Source organism: Zosterops lateralis (assembly GCF_965231275.1).
Source record: "Zosterops lateralis genome assembly, chromosome: Z".
NCBI lineage: Eukaryota > Metazoa > Chordata > Aves > Passeriformes > Zosteropidae > Zosterops > Zosterops lateralis.
In genome coordinates, this window is record NC_139800.1 from 62,251,809 (window position 1) to 62,271,053 (window position 19,245).

A 19,245-nucleotide genomic window follows, 5' to 3' on the forward strand; every position below is an offset into this window, starting at 1 on the left:
TGGAAAGCTGTACTGATAGATGTACTGGCACAAAAACATGCAAAGTCACATGCTGCAACAAAAAAAATGTAAGCAGACGAAGTATTGTATTAAAAGATTGAATGACTGTTTTCTTCCATCTTGTAATAGAGAGTTAAAGTACAATTTTTCAGAGAGACATATTTGTGATCACTTTAAACTCCATGTTTTAGATGTAAAATGGAGATAACTGAACTTTCCCATCTTTGTAAGCTGTTTTGAAACTGAAAGAAAAACTAAGTTACAAACTTCTGTTCACTACAGGTAATTTTTTTTTTTGTCAGTAAATCCTTTCACTGACTCGCATCTCACTATGTAATTCAAAACCATATTACTTGTTATTTCTTATCTCAACAGTACTCTGACACTACTTCTTTTCATTGTTTTCCACCAACACTGCATCTCACTAGTATATACACTGAACTTCTCATCCTTTCAACTTATTTGTCTGCATGCCTTTTTTTTTTTTTTTTTTTTGTCTTTCGCATGTTCCAGTACTCCATATTTCAGTTTCTGTTGAAAAATTATCTTTGCATTTCTTCCACTGGAATTTTTAGTTGACTTACACTAACACATATGCTGACTTCAAAACTCAGAAGTGTGTAATTTTCTTCTGTATAGACCCGACAAATCATCACCTCACTCATTCTTTCTCTGTGCTGCACAATTCAAATATCTTCTGTATTTTTCACGTGATTTTAAACTTTGAGTATTTTCTGTCTGCAAATCACTTTATGGAAAGCTATGCTTTAAACAAACAGCTTCTGCACAGTTCTCAAAACACTGCATTGAAAAATTACATACAATTGTGCAATTATGTTATAGAAATTTCTGTTCTGTATTATTTTTTCCAAAACACTGTTTCTTCCCTTTGGAAATTAGCATGTCAGACTTTAAAACTGCAAAAAAGAAAATACAGAAGATAGTACATCAATAACAGATTACTTTCCCACTTGACGTTTCTTGAAACAAGGAAAAATGACCAGGTGGTATTAACTCTAACTTACTGTACTTACACAAGACTAGAAAGTGTAATTGGTTTTTTTGTTTGTTTCTTAGTTTGAGAATTAGAATCTGCATAGTAATCTTTTGGGACAGGTCTGATGTGTGAATCAGTATCTCCTTCATGGACACATTTCCTATAACCTCCTTTAAATGTCTGACAAAAAAAATAGAAAAAAAATGGAGGAGTAGAAGACTAAAGAGTTTGTGTTTATTTAAATCGGGATTAAATAGTTCTTATTCTAGTACACATTTCAGCAGCTTAAATAAAACAGGCTGAAATAAATTACTACGACATGACAATGTTATCCAATGGATTATAATAGGATTTTGCTAAATTACATGAGTTACTCTCTTACTTTTGCACCAAAACTCTGACATAGTCTAGAATTCAACTGCAATAATATGTTTAAAACATAATGCTGTAATTACTAATTCTTTCTCTTCACAGAAAATAATCAATTAAAAAAGTAGCATAATTAAAATAATATCTAACTACAAAGAACATAAAATAAGACTACTAACCCACAGCATGAACTGTTCCTCTATGCTTCTTTGAAATCTTGTTTGCTTTAACTATGTGTAGAGCATTTTCTTTGAACTGCAGCTCACAAAGTCTTTCAAGAAGAACTGTCATTTCTTCAGTGATGGTATCCAGGTAAGTTTCATTAATAAACTTTAATGATGAAGATGGACCAATAGTTCCACTTAATATATACAAATCTTCTTTGATCATTGTGCACAATTTGGGTATGGAACTTTGGTAACCATTAACCACCTTATCAAAATTTGTTTCACCACAACTAGACAAAATACAGTTCTGTAGAAGATCACTAACCAGTTTATTCTGCATATTTTGATACTTCATTAAGACTTCTGATTTAGGATAAAGAAACAAAAGGTGCTGTACACACTGAGTTTTAAACTCCATTTGTTGTTGCAAAGCATTAGTGTTTGTTTCTTCTTGACTTTGCAGTCTATTTACTAAAAATTGTCGAAGATGCAATCTCACATCATCCCAAAGAGATTTCACATCCACAGCTGAATCATCCTGAATGGTATGAAGGGAAGATGTTAACTCAAAAGACGTCCCACTTGCAGTACAGGGAAATGAGACACCACATTGACTAGAGAGATCCAGAAGGAAGTGAAGTACCATTTCTTCTTGATTTTTCTCATTCTTCAGCAAGCTTTGCTAACAAAGGTAAATCAGACAATATTTTAGAATTTTTTGTTAATTCCAGTTCATTAAATGAACAGCTTCATACTAGAGTAAAAACTGTGATTATCTTAACAGCAAATAAGATAATGTAAGCAACAGAAATCATAAAACCCGTGGAAAACAGGATTTATATGCGAATTAATTTTCTTGTCTACCCCTGCCAACAACTCACATTTATCTTCTCATCTTTTTTATACCCCCAATCTCTTTTCTCAATCAATTCTAGACCACAGTTCAAAGGAAACAGCACCATTTTGTTGTCACAGCATCTTTTAAAGAAAACTGTATGAAAAAATTACCAAATATTTACACAGATGACAGGTTTTTCTCATAAAATCAAGCAAAGAATTTATGAAATGGTCACTTTTTATGGCTCAGCAGGCAATCATCAAAAAGACCATTCTAAGGATAAAAAAGTCCCAGGACTCCCTAAAGAGCAAAAATTGAAAACTTGTTAAATATTAAAGTGCCTTAGATCACACAGGAGAGAAGAATAAGAAGCGGTGTGTCCCATCAAACCAATTATGCAGATGATATATTAGTGACCTCCACATACATCTATGCTGTATGGGTTGGAGAAGGCAGTTGATTAACAAAACAAGTGACACCACATGGCTGCTGTTCCTTCCTCATTTAAGTCTGAAGAGCTCTTTCTCAGTCCAAGGCCAGGATCTCTGACCTTAGAGCTGCTTCAGCTTCAAGAGGTCATGCAGCAAATGGCAGCTCCTCTTGTCACGGCTCAGTACAAGAAAATTTAGTGGAATTGGTGCTATTCTTGATTTTCTTATTTTCAGTAGGAAAGCCTTAAGTGGATGAGAATCTAGAAGCCCTCTCACTTGCTCCTTCACCTCCCATTGCTTCTCTCCAACAGAGAAAAGCATTGTGGCAAACCACCTCAGGAGGGTTCATTCCAGTCATGTCCTTTATCTGTGTTTCTATCATAGTTTCAACCCAGCCAGCAAACAAACCCCAGGAAGCCACTTGCTCACTATATTATCAATTCTGTGTTCAGCACAAATCCAAAACATAGCCCCATACTAGACACTTGAAACCAGAACAGTCTCCAAGTCATACTCCATCCTATAAAGCAAGTCTGGTAAAAAGACCATTGTTACCTTCCACCTTCAACATTGCTGATTTATTTAACTTACAGTATTTGAAGATATTATTTGTTTTATATCTGTTCCCATTTTGAAAGAGAGGTAAATTATTCAAGTTTGAGTCTGGTATTGCAAATTACCACTTCTGAATGCCAAATATTAAATGTTTCCCCTGTAGCTAGCTTTTATCAATAGATAATTATGCTTTAGAATCACAAAAAATTTTAAATTCTATTTAAACTCCTAATCTTTGTTCTGGATGTTTCTAATGTGTTACATACCTTAGAGGTTTTACTTTTCTGTTGCCCTCTACTCTGACCAGAGTTTCTTGACAAAAAATTTTTAAAAAACCCAACAAAATAAACCACTTTTACTACAGTGCCTAATTCTGAATAACAGACTGGGAGCATGATTGCCTCTTATGAAGAAAGTCTTAAAAATAACAGACTACCTACTTTTCTTCCGGTTTAGATCTTTATTTCAAAATAATTCTTATTAATTCATCTTACTTACAAGAAAAAAAGATATGGAAGACAGAACAATAAAGGAACTTATCAGTTGAATATCATCCTACAAAAGCATGTGCATGTAACAGAAATATCTGCAACGGGTTCAGATCTTAAATCACATATATCAACAGATATACATAATACTGATCTGATTTTCTTTTATTAAACTACAGCATTATAAATAGGAGCTTGCCGATGTCATTTTAGACTTAGTGATTCTCAGAAAGAATACCTGAAGTGAAAAGTGAAAAGTGTCATCAAGTGTTTTCACACATTGCCTATATTGATATAGGCTTTTTAATTTAAAAATTAACCTATAAAATAAGGTTAGCAATAATCTATAAAAATAGGAAAAGGTGATGCTAACACTATTCAAGAGAAAAAGATCCAAATTTCAAAAGGTTTTGGAAAATGATAAAAAGTTCCTTTTTGAGCACAAAAAGTTAATGACAACAATAACATACAGAAAACCAGTTGCAGTTTACCAACTGGACCACTGCCTAGTATGGACAACGACCTACCATATCAATAAACAAGTAGAGTAATATGAAGGCTTGGTTAAAAAAAGAATCTGCCATTATTTTAGCAGGAATTTAATGACAATGTGTTACTGCATATATTAAACTTTTTAAATACTGAGTTACAAGACAGTACACAGAATGACAAAATTTCACGTATAATATTTTTAGGTTCATGAAGAAATTCTCGATATTTTCATAAGAATTTACAAATGCACGATAATATCAATAAACCTAAATAAAGCACCCCAGGCAAAGCCCAAAAAGAACTTTCTACTCTTTTTCAATTGTCTCAGCAGCTTAAAAGTTAAACAAAATTCCTTACAAAATAAACACACATAATAAAGGACAACAACGAATAGGGTATTGTCCTGAAGCAGAAAGAGAGTTCCTCTTACGGAATATGAATTCTATTTTCTTAATTAAAAGCATGCAAGAAGAAGTTATCAAATTAGTTCATTGGATAGAGATATAAATTTAAGAAAGGTCAGCTCATAATAATCTCATAAATACTGAATATTACTGAAAATAGTTTACTGCAGACCCGTTTATGGAACTGAAGATTATCTACTGTGAATATAACTTCTTACAGACAGACTGTAATACGGTCAGTACTAGAGATACAGACAGACGGTACAGATACACTTTTCATCTGTAATCCCATCTACACAACAAGCTGGATTATCTAAGAAGCTATAAATGTGGAAATAGTGATGTGAAAGTTGCTGAGCTCCAAAAATGTTTTCATGATAAACTGCGCAGAATTGAGACTTTCAGGCTTCTCACTTTGCTGTCTGTTTAGCAGCCTGCCACAGAGCTGTTCTCAAGGCTTAACTGGATACTACAGCTCACAGCAAGGCTGCCATGCAGTTAGTAAGCTCCTGGGAAGCTGGAGAGCTAGAAAGCACGTTTTGTATAAAATGGGGACATTTTAGTGTTTTCCAAACAAATGCCGCCATCTGGTGTTCAGGCATGAATAGACCTTGGAGCAGGAAGCAAGCAGAGAATGGACACAAATAAGTCATCAGTGCCATGCCACCTTCTGAGGGAATTCGGTAACGATCTAAGTGGACTAAGAGGAATAACAAAAGACTCCTGAAAGCAAGAACTTCACAGTAGCTTTTTCTGGGATTCTCTAATTTCAGCCAGATCAAGTACGACATGTAGCAGTCTCTGATACCCTTGAACGGGATGATTATTAATAGCAACATTCATACTGATCATCTTTGTCAGAAGAGAACAAAATCACTCTTCACCACGCAAACATTAAAGACCTGGTGTCTTTAAAAGTTACTTCCTCATTTGACACAGGCCAATGTCCACTGGAATCAATGGTGACTGAAAAAGCAACAAGAGTTTTAAGAGTTAAAAAAAACAAGAGCTGATTTTATGCTCTAGCCAGAGAAAACACTCCACTTCTCTATAGTTTTCCTCTTCCATTACAGCTAATCTTAGCCTGAAGTTGTTCATGGTCTACAGCTAAACCATGACACGAAAGTGACAAAGAATAATCACTGGATACTGTTCATTTGTTTTATTTGTTTTGACCTCACATGCATGTATCCTATCAAATGCACACATATATAGTTTATATATAAACTTGAAGACCATCATTTACTGAGGGATCAACCTTCACTTATCTCACCAATTCAATTCCATTTCCACAAACACACTCAAATGTAAACCTTTAATAAAAATTTTGGATAAAAATACTCTCTAAAATTATGGTACTTTTCATTGAGGTGAAATTTGATTTCTGATTGCAGCTAGTTGTATAACTTGGTAGAATTAAGAATGCAGCTCCCACATTTCTCATTGGGAAGTGTAGAATCATAGAATCATTTGGATTGGAAGAGACTTTTTTAAAGCTCATTTAGTACAATCCTCCTACAAGAAGCAGGAACATCTTCAACCAGATAAGGCTGCTCAGAGCCCAGTACAGCTTGGCTCTGAACTTGAACATTTCCAGGGATAGGGCATCTACCACCTACCCCTCTGGCCACACAGCAGGCAGGAAGTTTATGCTTAAATAATGTATAAAGGACAATAACATATATTAGATTAGTTAAATTGATACTGATACAGGTGAAGAACATGCAGTAAACACTAACAGCCTCAGTGCAGACAGTAACTTCCAATGTTTCTTTTACCATGGTGTTTTACAAAACAAGCCAAGCAGTGGTGAACATATGGTAGCCTCTGTGAAAATATTTTGTTCCAAGTTTGTCTATTTAAGGCATGATCAAAAGGAAACATAATACCCTGCTGGAGACATGAATTTATGAACTACCTTCACAACAGTAAAGAGTGAAATGAGAAAACTAATTAAACTCACCCACCACTTTCCCACCTTCAATCCAACTTTCCAACATTAAAGTCTTTAATAAAAATTTTTACCAGGGTTTTTAGGAACTCCAGCAGCTCTCCATGGTCTGTAGAAGAAGGTCTGAGAGAACTAAAATTGCAGTTATTTAGCCACTGAATGCAGTCGGTTGTGCTTTGTAGTACTTCATCAGTACCTATTTCATTTACATCTGATTGCAAGTCCTTAAGACACTTTTCTATGCTGAAAAAAAGAAAAAAAAGAAAAATCACAGGATTTTTCTTCATTATTTGGAGACAAAAGTATTTTATATACTCTATATTTTAAAAAGAAAAACTACTTGAAATTAAGGTAACACTAGTCCTTCTTATTCATGGATTATGCTACCTTCACAAAATAAGACCTGAATGTGCAGAGTTAACAATTAAGCACTGTTGAGCTAGAGCTAAAAAACCTCCCTTCGGGCCAGACTGTACCATCCTCAGCAAGAGTACGTATGGCTTCACTTTCAAACAATCTTATTCCTTTTAATAAAATGGTTAATGAATATGACATTCCAACCTAATATCTGGTCCTTGCTGCTTAATTAGCTAAAGCAGAGACTATAAACTACTGTATTCAAAGGTGAATGCATCATCTGGTTCCTTTAGCAATCAGCAGTTGTTTTATAAAACATAACATATATTAATAACTTCTTAAAGGCCCATTGGCATCAGAAAATGTTCAAAAGAATTTTGGAGCCAGTTGTCCTGAGAAAGCAGATCTTTTCTGTCTTGTTTCGTCACTATAATATTTGAAAGAAAACAGACTTTGTTTTCAAGGAGCTGATCCACTCCTTGACATTCATCTAGAATCATAACTCTTTTTACAAAACCAGATGTATCGTTAGGTTATGACAGTGATTTCAGTTGCAAAGATCACTAGAACAATTGAAAATCCAGAATTGTTTTATTTCTATTTGTGTAGACACTTAGGTGAAAAGAAAAGAAAAGAAAACAAATCCAAAACAATCTAACTCTATTTATTTTCCTACAAAAATACCATTTTGGTATCTCATTTCTACTTCTTTTTTCAAAACAATGTTTAATATTTTATACAGTTTCAGTTAGAAAAATAAAATTCAGATCTAGGCAAAGCTAGGTTTAATAGCCCAGCCATGAATTCCAGCTCTAAACTTGAAAAAAGTTTGGCAAGTATCTTTTCAGCTTGTGAAACCTGTTCTCAGGACTATGAAAGTAAATGCCTTTTTTATACACCTTGGCTTCTGGGACACTATAGAAGGCTCTTATTGTGGTGTCCTGATGTATCTCAAACACACCCAAATAGATTACAGCATTGTGCAAGATAAAAATACACTACTATTGCTAAGTCTGTGCCAATCTACTACTATTATGAGTGAATTTTTTACACTTATCTTTGACATATGAATCTGTGAGCAAGGTAATAAACTCCAAGCTATGAATAAGCTACAGCCTTCTCAAGATCAGACATTTTGGTAATTGGACCCAATACTGATAACGGGATCAAATGGATAGATTTCAGTGCCACTCCCCTGCTCTCTACCTCCCCTACAACTATAAATCATGATAACTATGTTCATTTTATTTAATCCTTTTATCCTCCCAAAATAAACATTTAATTAGGACTAAAACTGTTTTTGATTGAATAAATATCTTTTCATCCTGTTACAGCATACAGAATACAGTAGGTAAACAGGTTTCACAGCCACTGCTGCATCTTAGTAAGAATTTTGTTAACACTCAGTAATACAAGAATATGGTTAATTATAGTTACTTACTCCTTTACATTAATTATATGAATGAAATATTTACGAATTTGGTTACCTTAAAAAAAAACAACCAACAACAACATATATTATCTGAGTTTAGAAAGCAAGCATTTTGAGTAAAAGACTTCTGCTAAATATGATTAAAATTATTCTCGCCACTGACCACTTAGGCTGGTAACAAAAAAATCATAATTTCATATCAGTGTAGGTGGAATGAGAGTTTGATTTCTTGGTTTAGAAAAGAAATTTGCTAAAGTTTCAGAAACTGCAAATAAAAATATAATTTTGATGTGAAAAACACACTTAATGTTTTTAATTAATTTTATTCTTAAATGTATAATTTTTTAAAAGCCATATAAAGTGCTAAATTCCTTTTTTCCCAATAATATTTTTTCATTAATTGCAAATGTATTTTTTTTTACTTAAGAGAAGCAAATTAGCTCCTTTTCTGAACATACTGAGGCATTAATCCAGATTATGTCAACTGACATTATATATATACTGTGGGTGCACAAATTTAACAGCCCTCAAAAAATATTTTGTCCACAGATGACTCAACCTTTTTTCTTTGGAATCTATGGAGCTATTTAGACACAAACAGAAAAAAAAAAAAAAAAACAACAGTCACCAAGCTGCTAAGAAAGGAGTGGAATGTAAAATTGCAAAGAAAAAAAAACTAAACCTTTCTCTGTAGCAAAGAAACCTGACAGTTATGCCTCTATGGTTTGGACTTTTTTACATTGACTGATTCTACAAGAAACAAATCTTCAGTCCCACACAAGTAGTACCTTGAGCCTTTGTGGGCACATACTTTTTTTGTGGCTAGTACTACTAGCATACCATTATGCAAGTGAAAGTGATTTGACTGAAATACCTTCTCCTTCTTACAGTAGAGTGTTTGCAGTTCTTTAACAAACCAAAGCAAAGTTGTGTTATATTATCTGTGTCCACATTGGAATGCTTTTCTGGAGAAACATTTAGTAAGTACCTGCACTGCAGAGAGACAATCTCAATGTAAGAACCCTTTTGTGCTCTTATTTATTAAGTTAATGATAGTTTCTACAAATAACCTAATCATCTGGAGTGAATGCTTTTAAGTGGCTTCATCAATGGACAAACAGTTAAAAAAGTACTGGAATGGAATGGACAGTGTAAGCACTATCATACAATGTCATATAACATTATTTTGAAAAGTATGATGTCAGAATAAGGGTTGTTGTCTCCATATATCATTTTCCATTGCCTAAGATTACTATGAGCAAGCTGAAGTATGATCTCCTAACTCCTTTCAATTTCTCACAAGCACATTTCAATTTATTTCATCTAGCATAGGGAGCAACCATAAAATGACAATGATATTGGTTAAATTAAACTGCTAAGCTATAAAGTGATATTATCTTTTAACCTCATGTTCCTTATTCTTAAGATCCTCATATTCATGGAAATACAGCTTTAGAATCAGTTTACATGTCTTTTATTCAGAACAGACTGTTTTAAAATAAATGAAATAATTGTTTTCACTGCTGTTGAAGATGTAAGCAGTGTTATAAAACTACTGTTATTACTCATTAAAAAGCTTGACTGCTAGAGGTATAGGGCATTTGTAAAAGAAAAAGTCATATCATTTGGAAATCTGTGTATGAGATGACCTACTGTGAATAGTAAAAAAATTTGGAGAAATACTTTTAGCAGTATAATTCATACAGACATTTTCATTGTTAAACTTACTCTTGATATTAAAGCCTAAGATGTAAACCAAAGACACAGCACCTGGTTAAAGGACTTTGAAAAGTACTGCAAAGCTCTTGTTTAAATTTAGCTACTTACGAAACATATCCACTCTAACTGTAAAGTAACATTGTGTCATTGAAACCAGAAGAAATAGAATGGTGATGACTTTTCTACACTTTAGCAAGAGAAAGTTAACTCAGCAGGTTAACCATTTAAGAATAGTCAGTTCTAACCCAGCCACTGCCCACCCACCTTTAATTTCCACTCTTGTTTGAAAAGCTTGTGATATTTTAATCACAAGATGTAAGCTCTGTTTTGGTAAGTTATTTCAGAAGACAGGCAGTAGAACATGAGTTCTTCAACTCCATTGACCAAAATACGACAGTGACAAATTAGGGTTCAAAACCCTTATCATCCTATATATGCTCATTTGAAATGAAATGGGATACTTCACCGGACAGTCAAAGATATGATTACAGCTTCTGTAGATGTAGGTGACAGCTAATCAACTACCTAAGGTACTGATACAGTGATAATTGCTGAATATTTGAGTAAAGAAATCATGTGTCAATAAAACAGCCAATTTCTGAGCAACTGTGTTGCCCAGCTAGCAAGTAGATATGGAACAACTAACCCAGACTCAGTGATTATGCACCAAGACAACACAGTCTGCACAGGAAAAAAAATTACATTTCTTTCTCAGTTTATTTACTTATTCCTAACAATTGGTCCAGTGAAGTTATTGGACAATTACTATTCTGACAAAGATTTTAATAACATTGCTCTAATATCTTTACAGGCATCAAATTCTCAGGTAAAACACTGAAGTAATACATTTGTACAAAAAGCCAGTTACATTCATGCAAAAGAGTCAAATTGTTTTTGAAAGCTGTGATAAATATTAGGTCCAAGTAAAACTGATAAAATCATAATTTTTTTCCTCTATAATTAGCTCTCATTTTGAAATTCTCACAAATGCTCAACCACTCTTGAAATTTTGGTTGGAGGTGCCAAGATTTTGATAAATCTCTTGACCAACAAGAATGTGAGCCAAAGCTGCTTCTTGGAAATTCCAGAGCAGAACAAACCAAGATTTTCTTCAAAATAAAACAGAAAGATAACTCCTGCAGCACATCTCAGTTTAAAAACACATAAGCCCTTGGACATGCCAGTTCTGATAAAGGAAAATAGAATGAGATTGACTTAATATACTCCATCCCTTTGTCATAAAGTTTTGATTTTGGTAAGCATTTCTTGGCAAATCAGCAAAGTTATGATCAACAGCTGGACCATGTCATACTAATATCCTTACTAAGATACTTTCTGGATCTACAATTCACAAGATAAAAATCTTGTTAGTTCTTAAAAAATTATCATAATTTGTATTAAATTAAATAGTGATGGGGAAAGATGCAATGCTATAAGCACTTACTAGTATTGACCTCATTGCAAACCTTCAAAACAAACCCTCTTCAAAATCCTTATAACTAAACTGCTGTTAATTAGGTCAGGTTGAAGTTTGTCGTGGTTTGACACTGGTTAACACACTACGCACGCACGAAAACAAGAGCAAAGGGCTCTTGAGTTGAGATAAGGATTGGGAGAAAACATTCTAAGGGCAAAATAGGCTCAAACTTAAAGGTATAAAGTAAACTTATTATCAACAGAGTCAGAAGAGAATAATGAGGAGTCAAATAAGCCTTTAAAACACCTTTTCTCCCCCAGCCCCTCTCTCCTTCCAACCAACAATGCAGAGAGACAGGCGTTGGGGTGTTTCATCAACTCATCACTTGAAATTTTTCTGCAGTGTGCTTAGGGAGAGGAGTCTCTCTTCTGCTGTGCCATGGGGCCCTTCCCATGAGAGACAGTTCTCCATGAACTTCTCCAGCATGGTTCCAATTTCATGAGTAGCAGTCTTACCCAACCTGCTATAACCTGAGTACCGCCCACCGGCAAAACAGTTTTCCCAAAACTGCCAAGTGTGAGCCACTAATTCATGAGGTGTAGTCCTTCAAGGATAAGCTGCTCTAGTTTGGAACAAGGGCCCTCTTTTCTCTATCTCTGTAAACAAGAGCCCTCTCCCTCTGTTCAGGTCTCCCACTGGATTACAGCTCATTTCAGCATCCATCTGCTCTGGCATGAGCACTTTTCCCACAGGCTGTGACTAGATCTCTGCATCCCCCCCCCCCACCATTAACTTCATGGATTACAGGGAGATATTTTGCCTCCCTACAGCTTAATCTTGGCTCCAATGCTTGGAGCACCTCCTCACCTTCTTTCTTTTCACTGACCTTGCTTCTGCCATGTTGTCTTTTTCCACATGTCCTCATTTCTTCCTGAGGAAGAAAAAAGCCTGCTGCTCTTAAGTAGCATGGCCAACAAATTCCAGTTCAAAGACTTCTACAGTGCTGAGAAGTTGATTTTCTCTAGATTCTGTGTGGGGGAATTGCTTGCCATGTTTCCACGTGCCCAGCTGCCACCACACAGGCAGTGCAGCCGCCACGACGCCAGCACCATTTAAGGCCTCTCTTCATGCAGGGCACCGGGGAGGAGAAGCTGCTGTTGCTGCCCCTGCCCTTCCACCTGCATCATGGCCAGTGAGGGGCAGCCAGGCAGGCAAAGCTCACCGTGGGCTGTGCCGAGATGGTGGCGGCCACGTGGCTGCGTGTGCAGCACTGAGATGGTCCCAGCAGAGGCACCTTGCCACTCCTGAGAAAAAAACTGCTCCTGTGTTGATTTTCTTCTTAAATGTCTCATCACAAAGGCATTAGCAGCTTCTTTAATTGGACCGGCAGCATGTTCATCTTCAGAGCCATCAAAGATTGGCCCTGTCGGACATTGTAGAAGCTTCTAGTAGCTTCTCACAGAAACCACCCCTGTGGCTCTCCCCCCACCAAAAAAACAACCAGGCTGTATTAAACCAACACAAAGTTCATTAGCTTGAAGTCAAATTTGGCATTTGTTGAAAAGCCTCACAAACTTATAGTTTCCCGGGTGCTGTGGAGAAGCAATTATTACTGAATAATTGTGTTGAATTCTAAGCAACTGTTCTGTTGATAAAGACCTAGAATATTTCCAACTGTCCTACAGTCTCATAAAACCTTGTTGCTTTATCAGAACTAAAAGGTATCACTCACTGAAGAAAAAATTGAATACACAAATAAAAATCAACTGCTGAGGAGACCTCTAGTTTAGCAATCACTTCAAGTTATGAACTATAGGCTTGGTTTCAAGCTCTGTACTATATTTCCTGCTTAGAAGAATTAAATACAGGCTGCAAGTTTAGTTCTGTGGATTGTTCATAAATGAAATGTTAGTAATTCTCTAAACCATCAATTAGGAAAAATAATCCAAATACTCAGGTATGATAAGCAGTAAAAGTCAAATAAATGTGAAAGGAAAGAATAAAGAAGAAAGACCAACCCGATGAATACAACTTCACACTGGAGAATAACCTTGAGACTACCCCTGTACCCAAAACCGGCCAGCAATGACAATAATTTTGAGAGTTCATATTCACCTACTTCTATGAACTGATGTAAAAATAAACTTGACATTCTAGTGTAATAAGAGTTCTGTTACATAATAGTGAATGAATGAACCACTTACAACATTAAAATTTGCATATAAAACAATTGCACACAGATGGCCTGTTTTGTTGTTGCTATAGCTCCAAATAGAATTGGTACAGTACAAAAATACTGAAGGTAATTCAACAGCTGAAAACCATATCTGATTTGTCATGTCACACAATTTTATAAAACCTATTCAGTTAGAAGGCAATAAACGAGCAATCAAATGATTTATACACTCTTGCCTCATAATTTTTTACACAATATTTTATTTTTAAATATATATATATGATGTATACTATTATGTTCATTCTCTGTGGTCTAATAAAAGCATAAATCTACCTGATGAAAAATGGATTGTATTTCAATTGTATCACTGTATCACATAGAGCTGCTCTTATCATACCACTTACAAAGATCAATGTAAGTAACTTGCAACTTGAAATTTTCATTCTACGCTACCTCTAATATATTAGCAATAAAAGGACTCTTTTTAATTTAAAAGTCACATCAGCTGCTGTCCATCTTATTTTAAACTCTCTCAATTTCTGAAACTGACATACTTCAGGAGCAAAATGGCACCCGGTAACTACAGAGCTACTTCCTGTTTTTCCTTGTCAAAATAAGGTTACAGCTAGCTTAAGTGCCGATTCAGCAGAAATACAAAACTCCTCCTGACTTGCATTTCTGTGTATCCTAATCCAGTCTCCAGCTCTCCTTTAATAAAATATCATTTGGACCTTACAGAACTTATACTGAAAGGTACTTCTACTTTGTAAGACTAGATAGGTAAGACAGTGACAATCAGCCTCCTTCAAGACATACAAACATTTCCACTGTGATGATATTAACGTAAAATGTAACATATAATGTTAAGTGGCTATAAAGTACCACTTAAAAGAATGAACAGCTGGCTTTCCTTCCCATAGTCAGATGTTTTCTCAACAAGCAGCATACATTTTTCACACATTAAACAAAAAACAGTAGTGAAGCATTCATTCTAAAGGTTCACTTTGAGAATAATCTTCCTAACTCTCAGGACATCTCTGCAGAATGACAACAAAATCACTTTTATTTGGTAGCTGAGGAGGTGACAACAGTTATGCTAAAAACGCTGATGTGTTTTTTTCCAGATACACAAGACCATAGACACTCAAAACTTAATTACCTGAGTAATTAACTATGTTGTGACATCAACTAATCTCTAAGTATCTACATTTCACTCATGAAATTGTATTATGCAGTGGTCCGTAACAGCACATATACCAAATCTTCACTAATACTGCTACCATGAGATTATTAATATTGCAAGTACTTTAGTAAACACTAAGTTTTTTAATGAAAACGTGAGGTAGAAGTAATAAAAGTAACCCCCCCTCCCCCAAAAAAAAAAACCAACAAAAACAAACCTCTTAGCCCAGCATCAGCAATATGACAATAATTGAGAAATTATCTAAGTCAGTTTTCAACAAGATATGGTAGTGGTTTATTTCCGTCCTTTGAGAAGCTGTTTGGGAGGAAAGACCTCTGATAAATGTGGGCTACATTAAAATGATACAATCTTAAAAGAGATGTCATGAAGGACATTCTTTGATATCATACAACTCTCTGTAAGATGCACTGTTATCCAAAGGTAAGCATTTTCAAAACTTAATATAAAAGCCCACCATTTGTTATAGCTCTGAGTGTACACTTACTCTTTTTAAAAGGACAAAAAATTTATTTGCTAAAGAGCATCTTTCACTGATGAAAGTATTACAAAGGTACTAAAGAGTTAAGCTACAAATAAGGCACAGAACCCTAAGCTGACTCTTTTGTATTCATGCAAAAAATCTGCATCAACACCAAACTTTTTTAGTAATCCACTGCTTCTATAACACTGATTTTTGAAAACCAGTAAGTTACAAGGAAGTGGACAAAGAAATACATTATAAATTGTAGTAGGAAAATGTGTAATTGCAGCACAAGAGTTTTAACTGAAATAGTGAAACCATGATCATGTAAGAAAAAAATACACATCTTTTAACTTAATTCATTTTTCTACTTCCATAAGAAATGCTTGAAGAACACGTTGGTTTAAATTTTGCTCTTTGTCAAATTCTGTAGTTCTTTTAGTCAATAAAAATTTATCTCATTAGTAGGAAATTCTATCTCATGGTAGTAGAAAATACAACTGTCATGGGAATTCACATTTTCTTCCTTCACTATCACACCTACTGCAACAAAACTTAAGGATGATACAACAGTTAAAAATAGCATAGAAAGACTATAACACAATAATTACATGGCATTAAAAATTGCTAAATACTCGAGTGGTTAAAATAAAATTACTGCTGAAATATTTCTCAGAATTTTAACCTACTACTAGAAAATAAATGTAAGTTCAGCCACATTTCTTTCCAAATGCAACAACTTTCACTAGTATTTTGGATACAAATAAAATACTCTTTACCTGGAAGAGTTCTTCTTTATTTTTCCATCAAGATCACTAAGGATTTGTTGAAATTCCAATTCTCCAGGGAGGACATTTAACAAACAGTCTAAATTGGAAGAATCAAAAGAATATTCTCCTCCCCATTCCATTTTTAGAATCTGTAAAACAAATACAGCAAAATGGTTAAATAACGGAAAGATGCAGACTAGAAGTACCAAAGTATACAACATCTTGTTCTTTGGAGATATTAGATTATATAATAATACAAATATTAGATCATGGTGCTTCTGCGTAGTCTGCTACAGAGGGAAACTGGGAAAGCAAATGTTGAGGTAAGTTTCATAACATCTTGCATTTCTTTAGTTCAAAGAAATCAATTATTTTACCTTAATCACAGAGGTAGCTTTTTTTTCTTTTAAGACTTAGAAAGAAAATTCTCACTACTACAAGTGGAAACTAAAAATAAACATATTACACAATAAACTTATTTTCTGTATACTTATAATTTCTGTCCAAGGAGTAACTGCTTTCTGGAAAGTCAGCACATCACTGCAAATACATGTAAACAAAAATCCAGACTAAACCAAGCTTCATGTTGGTTTGCACTCATTTTGCTAAACACAGGTCAAATTCACCAGCCTATTCAAACTAATACACTACCTTTGTGTCTTTACATCAGAAATAAAGCATTAGTAGGGAGTTTTTTTTCCTGTTTTCTATTTTTTTTTGCATCCTCTTTTGGAGAAAAAATGAAATTTATTTTATCATCAGTGCTGACTTACTACTAAAATTAAAGAAAAAATATTACATAAAAACTGGAACCTTCTTAATAACCAGTATGTATCATGTCTACTATTTAGTATGTCATAGTTAATACTATCTATATTGCAGCAACAACATGAGGAACAAACATAATATTCAGAAGCACACAGTCTGGGCAACAAAATAAAATAAATACATTCTTTTTCCTGCAAGCAATATTCTTTTACAAAACAACTATAGTGTTGGTTATTATCTAGAGGCATTCCTAGAAAAATAGATTGAATTTTTCTGAGTGAACTGTCTACAAAAAACATGTTTTAAAAGAACATCAGAGATTTAAGATGCAAGGTCAAGATGATTGGCTTTGGCCATAAGTGTAGACATAAAAGTAGCAGAAATGCACATTTCTGGGTTTACTCTTCCATAGCAATGCCAGAAAAAAAAAAAAAAAAAAAAAAAAAAGGAAGTTCTCTAAAGCATAGTATCTCGCACATCTCAATTAACAGCACGCCAATATGAAATATTTCATGGATAAAGTGTTTTCTTAAATTCTCAGAAGCTACAGAATACCCCTTCGCAAATAATTCAAATACTTGCAACATTTTGGGATGTAGCTGAAACTCAATCACTTGCTGGTGAAAAAGCCTGGATGTAAACCAAATACATCTCTTAAAGCATCAAGGAAATGTCAGTCTTTTAATATAAAACTTAACAGATGTTACTGCAATTAAAGACATTAATTAAAAGTAGAAGTTAGGCAGAAACCATATAAACAGCACTTTACAGAACTGAGATAAAAGGAATACAGAAAATACAGCTCTTCAAGTATGATACTACTTACAATAGACTCAGTCACACACTCCCTTTTCTCTTACAAAGGGTTTACCCAGAATGTGATTTTAATTCCATTCAATACCTATAACTCAAACCCATCTTTTATTCAACTGTCTTGTAGAACAATCAATGATTGGTGTAGAATGAACTGTATAATAGATATATATATACATCTACTGAAAAAATACTAACAGTTTGGAATGAGTTAGAGTTTTCATAAAATAGCTGCACAATCAAAATTGTGTATTTATATTTAATCCTAACTCTTTTCCATAAAGGACAGCCAAAAGAAGCTTGTGTTCCTTGGAAAAAATATCACTATAGTTTACAGACTAGTGACTGTTTGAAAAATTCATCAAATGAAAAAAATCACCTTGTAAACATGACAGCCTAGTTTTCATGCATGCATTCCTGTAAGACTTCTATGTCATACTTCTTTGGTTCACTTGTCAAAACAAAGCAATTATTCCTTTCAATCTTGGTTTATGGAAGAAAAGCAACATTTGATTATTCCATTTTTAAATACTGTTTTGGATGGCTATTACTAATTTCTCCATCTGAAAAACCAAACCCAAAAATGTTTCAGAAGAAAAAAAAAAGAACATCAAGAGATAAATTAGCACAATTGAGAAAAAAATTTTACTCTTATTTAGGATAACCAGAGCCAGGGCCCTCAGTGCACCAAAAGACTCTAACTGATGATCTGGACTCTTAGGCAGAACTATACAACCAACTTGCTGCCTGTCCTCCTTGCCTCCCTTGGGAGCAGCAGGATGGGCACCAGCTAGCAAGGGCCCTCCCCTGCCATTTGTGTTTTCACCCTCTGCTCCTGTTGCTCCAAAGAGCAGACAGTCCTTGATGCTCTCAAAGAACCAGTGTGGCACAGCTCTCCTCTGATGGCAAAATGTTTGTTTTCTTAAAAAAAGAAATCCAATTCTTAAAATTCTTGTTTGGAATAGTATGGGAGAGAACTCTTTTTTGAAAATCCAAATTCTGTCAAAGTATTTTAGCACGAATAACCTATTCTTTTCTGTAAAGGAGATGATTTTAGCCCTTGTTATTAAGCTGCATAAAAAGTATCATTCCATCATATTTCAATTTACTATTATGATGAACTATTGTATGTTTTAAGACAAACGGTCTTAGAGAACCTGCTTCAGCTGCAAGTCTCTAAGTGCCTATCTTAGTAGGCCTAGTTCTTTTCAAAACATATTAGAGTACTGTTCATCAACATTAAAACAACATAGCTGCCAATCTTTTCAGTAGCTAGTCAAGAAACTTAACCTATATACAGTTTAGCTTTAAAAGAAATATTTTTCAGGTCTCTTATTTTGACCTGTGGTATCAACAAAATTTAACCTCACTGCAATAATTTCCCACTTCTTATAAATGTAAATTATGAAATTATTTTTACCAAAAATCATTAGGCCT

At 34.4% G+C, this 19,245-nt stretch overlaps 1 protein-coding gene across 1 annotated transcript in view; it reads right to left on the bottom strand.

The window, feature by feature from the left end:
- Window positions 1-19,245, bottom strand: part of KIAA0825 — a 235,221-nt gene that overhangs the window by 178,046 nt on the left and 37,930 nt on the right. The window contains exons 2-4 of the mRNA XM_083884371.1: window positions 16,237-16,376; window positions 6,767-6,935; window positions 1,546-2,215 (exon numbers count right to left, since the gene is read on the bottom strand). Coding sequence (XP_083740497.1) covers window positions 1,546-2,215; window positions 6,767-6,935; window positions 16,237-16,367 — 970 coding nt within the window. The 5' untranslated portion in view covers window positions 16,368-16,376. The remainder of the gene's footprint in view (window positions 1-1,545; window positions 2,216-6,766; window positions 6,936-16,236; window positions 16,377-19,245) is intronic.